Below are 3,699 nucleotides of genomic sequence, written 5' to 3'. Positions count from 1 at the left end.
CAAATCCCAGCCAGGCAGGAGGGTGGACAGAGGGATTTGAGGTATGAGTCCAGCCAGCAAGAATGAGATCTGGGCGCTGGTCCAGCTGGAACCCACCTCCCAACTGAGGTGACGTTCCTGGCAGGCTTTGGGGACAAATCCTCAGCCCTGCATCAGGGCGAGACTGGCTGTCTGGAGCCCTCCAGGAAATGGCAGCAGAGTTGGGGGACACTCAAGTGATTGTTTCAAACAATGGACAAGAGGCTGAAGTTTTCTGAGCTGAGCACCTTCCGCCCAGGATCAGGTGCACCTAGTAATGGGCTGGACTATAAAGCCAGCCCCTGGGGCTGGGGACTCAGCACGGCAAGGGGGATCCAGGCAGGGGAAGGAATGCAGTGGTTCCTGCTGAGCCCCATCCTGGCCCTGCTCTGGGTGTCTGTGGCACAGGCCGAGGTCCTGGTACAGCCCGACTTTGATGCCAACAAGGTACGCGGGTGTCTGTGCTGTGCCTTGGGCAGGGATGGGGGCCCAGCCCTTGCCAGAAACAACAACAATGGTGGTAATAGTAACAGTGCCTTTTCTGGAGTGCCTGCCCTGGGCCTGGCACGTGTGGTAGATCCACTTTGCATTATACCCTGAAACAGCTCTGTGTGTGAGGTCACTGCTGGGCCCATTTCACAGCTGGGGAACTGAGGCTCACAGTGGCACCTGCCGAGGTGAGTTCTTGTCCACCCTAGCCTCCACCCAAAGACTGACACTCAGACCCCTCGCTGTGGGCTTCAGACAGGGCCCTGTCCTCTGGAATGTCCCCCTGGGTTCCTGGGCCAAGCAGGGTCCTGCCGGCTGCCCTGGTCACTGAGCTGCCCGGCAGTTCTCAGGCCTCTGGTATGTGGTCTCCATGGCGTCTGACTGTAAGGTCTTCCTGGGCAAGAAGGACCACCTGCGGATGTCCACCAGGACTATCACAGCCACTGCAGAGGGCGACCTCAGCGTTCACATGGAGTTCCCTGGGTGAGCTGCCTGTGTTGAGGGGTTACTGAGGGAGGCTGGGCAGTGAATAATGCCAGTTGTGTACCCCCAGGACGGAGGGCTGTTACCAGGTGGATGCCGAGTACCTGAAGGTGGGCTCCGAGGGCCACTTCAGAGTCCCAAGTAGGTCCTGCCCCACCTGCCTTCAGGGGCGCTGGACACCGCTTCTCCAGGGGTGACACGGGGCTGACTTTCCACCAGGGCCCCAGCTGCCCATCACCGCCTCCAGCCCTTCCCCCCTTCCCTCCCTTCCTCGCTTGGTTCACACCCCGGCAGCAGGAGAGGGCAGGCGTGGGTGGGGATCAGTGCACAGGCTCTGTCCACTTCTCCATGGACGTTGGCCTCATTCGCAGCCTTGGGCTACCTGGACGTGCGTGTTGTGGAGACTGACTACAGCTCCTTTGCCGTGGTCTATATCTACAAGGAGCTAGAGGGGGCCCTGAGCACCATGGTGCAGCTCTACAGTGAGTGCCCCCCTACCACCCACGGGCCACGCCCACCACCCACGGGGCCACGCTGTTCATGTCCACCATCCACTCGGCCCCTCATTCCCCCGCACACCAAACTGGTCAAGCCCATGAGCCATGGCCACGCCTACCATCCACAGCCCTGCCCACCATACCCACTGGCCCCGCCACCGACTGGGTCACGGCCGTCTTCCTACTGGGCCCTGTCCCTTCTCTCTACCCCTCTTGACCCCACCCACCATCCACCTTTCAGGCCCAATGCTTAGGTCCCACCCACCTTCGCCCATGCTCTTCTTATGGTCCCACCCCTTCGGGAGCTCCCCATCCCAGACCTCGTCACACACTTCCAAGTCTGGACCTGACAAAGACCAGGTGGGGATGGGGTTGGACCTCGCAGTGCTTTGACCGTGGAAGGGGGCTGGCTGGAAGAGTCCCTAAGGACCAAACACTGCGCCCACAACACAGGCCCTCTCTGGCCTCTGAGAGAGGTGACTCAGCCTTCCTTACTCAGCCTGTGCTTCTGAACTGAAGCTGAGGTTCTTTCTTAACTTCTGGGGGTTCCTCAAGGTGGAGTGGTTGAGATGAGGGCTGGAGGCCGGGCACGGGCCTTCCGGGACCCAGGACAGCCAGGCCACTCCAACCTCCAGGACACTCCGTGTGGGTTGGGAAGGCACCCGCTGCTCCTTCAGACAGGCAGAGATTTCGTACAGTGCACACTCTGCGCAGCCCAGGTGGAGGACTTATTGTCAGCACTCAGGGGACAGGAGGTTGGGGCACCCGCCTCCATTCCCCTCTTGCCCATGCCACAGTCCCTGTGAAATACTGGGCTCACAGTGACCCCTGCTCTGCTCCAGGCCGGACCCAGGACGTCAGTCCCCAGGCTGTGAAAGCCTTCAAGGACTTCTACCCGACTGTGGGACTTCCCAACGACATGGTGGTCACGCTACCCAAAACAGGTACACTGGCTAAGCCCCGCCCTTGCCAAGCCCCGCCCCTGCTAAACCCTGCCTGCCCAGCCTACCAGGCCCCGCCTACCAACCCTGCCAAGCCCTGCCCACCAAGCTCCTTTCCAGCCAAAGCCCCTCCCTTTCCAAGCTCCTCCCACCAATCCTGCCAAGCCCCACCCACCAATCTGCCAAACTCAGACTTCCCAAGCCCCACCCACCAAACCCCAGCACCACCAAGTCCCACCCGTGAACCTCCCCTCCAGCGAAAGCCCTGCTCACCTACCCTTTAAGCCTTGCTTCACGCTCACCCCTTAAACCTGCCCTCCCCTCCCTAGGCCCAGAGTGTGCAGGCAGCAGGTGATCTTCTTTTTCGGGGTGGGCTGGCAGCCCCTCCAGGCTTTCCAGCCCCGCATCCTCTTCCTTCCCCCAACACAGTCTATGAGAGGCTTTGGGCAAAGCTGGAAGGGAGGGTCTTTCGGCCCCCCTCTGCGGTGAGGGGTGGGACGGCCTAGTGGCCCTGGGTATCTGAGGGTTGCAGGAAGGGAAGGCAGTCCTGGTCTGGTCAGCATCTCACAGACGTCTTTTTTTATTTTTACAGATTCGTGTACCCGCAAAGGCAAAGAGGCACCCTGACACTTCAGAGTTCCACCCCAACCCTTTGCAGGTGGGGGCAGGGGATTCCTCCCTTGGGTTCTCCAGAGTCCGCATGGGCTGCCCTGGCAGCCTCTCCCCTCCCTCTGATGTAGCTCCCCACCCCCACCCCACTTTTCTGCTTCCTGACTCGCATGGTTCAGGCCTCAGCTTAGGTATCACCCCTCCAGGGAAGCCTCCCCCGATTTCCTAGGGCCGCCATAACATCATGGCTTTAAAAAACAGAAATGCATTCTCTCACAGTTCTGGAGGTCTTTGGGGTTAAGTCTATCTGGAAGTTCTAAAAAGGATCCACCCCAGGGCTCCCTCTGGCTTCTGGTGGTGCTGCAGTCCTTGACTTGCATCACCCCAGTCTCTGCCCCCACTGTCACGTGGCCACCCTCCTTCTATGTGTCTGTGTCCAAACCTTCCTCTTCTTAAAAGGACACCAGTCACTTGAGTTAGATCCACCCCAAATCCAGGATACTCTCATCTTGAGATCCTTACTAATAATCTCTCTCAGCTGGGCTCGGTGGCTCAGCCTGTAATCCCACGCTTTGGGAGGCTAAGGTGAGTGGATTGCCGCGGGTTCAAGACCTGCCTGGGCAACTTGGCGAGACCTCATCTCTACAATAAATCAAAAATCA

General features: G+C 59.6%; 1 protein-coding gene across 1 annotated transcript; it reads left to right on the top strand.

Annotated features, from left to right (window-relative positions):
- Positions 1–369: 369 nt before the first annotated feature.
- On the top strand, positions 370–3,055 carry LCN15 (lipocalin 15). Its single transcript, XM_008062875.1, has 6 exons — positions 370–465; positions 851–990; positions 1,061–1,131; positions 1,362–1,472; positions 2,330–2,431; positions 3,021–3,055. The coding sequence occupies exons 1-6, from the start codon at positions 370–372 to the stop codon at positions 3,053–3,055; spliced, it is 555 nt and encodes a 184-aa protein (XP_008061066.1).
- Positions 3,056–3,699: the final 644 nt, after the last annotated feature.

This window comes from Carlito syrichta, unplaced genomic scaffold (assembly GCF_000164805.1).
Source record: "Carlito syrichta isolate Samal-C Ts95f unplaced genomic scaffold, Tarsius_syrichta-2.0.1 Scaffold305874, whole genome shotgun sequence".
Taxonomy (NCBI): Eukaryota; Metazoa; Chordata; class Mammalia; order Primates; family Tarsiidae; genus Carlito; species Carlito syrichta.
Note: the sequence above shows the minus strand (reverse complement) of the source record. Positions and strands in the feature narration are given on the sequence as shown.

What these genes read in the sequence shown, in the direction of transcription:
- LCN15 (XM_008062875.1), top strand. Translation starts at nt 370, where the DNA reads ATGCAGTGGTTCCTGCTGAGCCCCATCCTGGCCCTGCTCTGGGTGTCT. An exon ending in GTTCACATGGAGTTCCCTGG is followed by an intron (nt 991 to 1,060) that starts GTGAGCTGCCTG and finishes GTGTACCCCCAG; the next exon opens with GACGGAGGGCTGTTACCAGG. An exon ending in GGTCACGCTACCCAAAACAG is followed by an intron (nt 2,432 to 3,020) that starts GTACACTGGCTA and finishes TTATTTTTACAG; the next exon opens with ATTCGTGTACCCGCAAAGGC.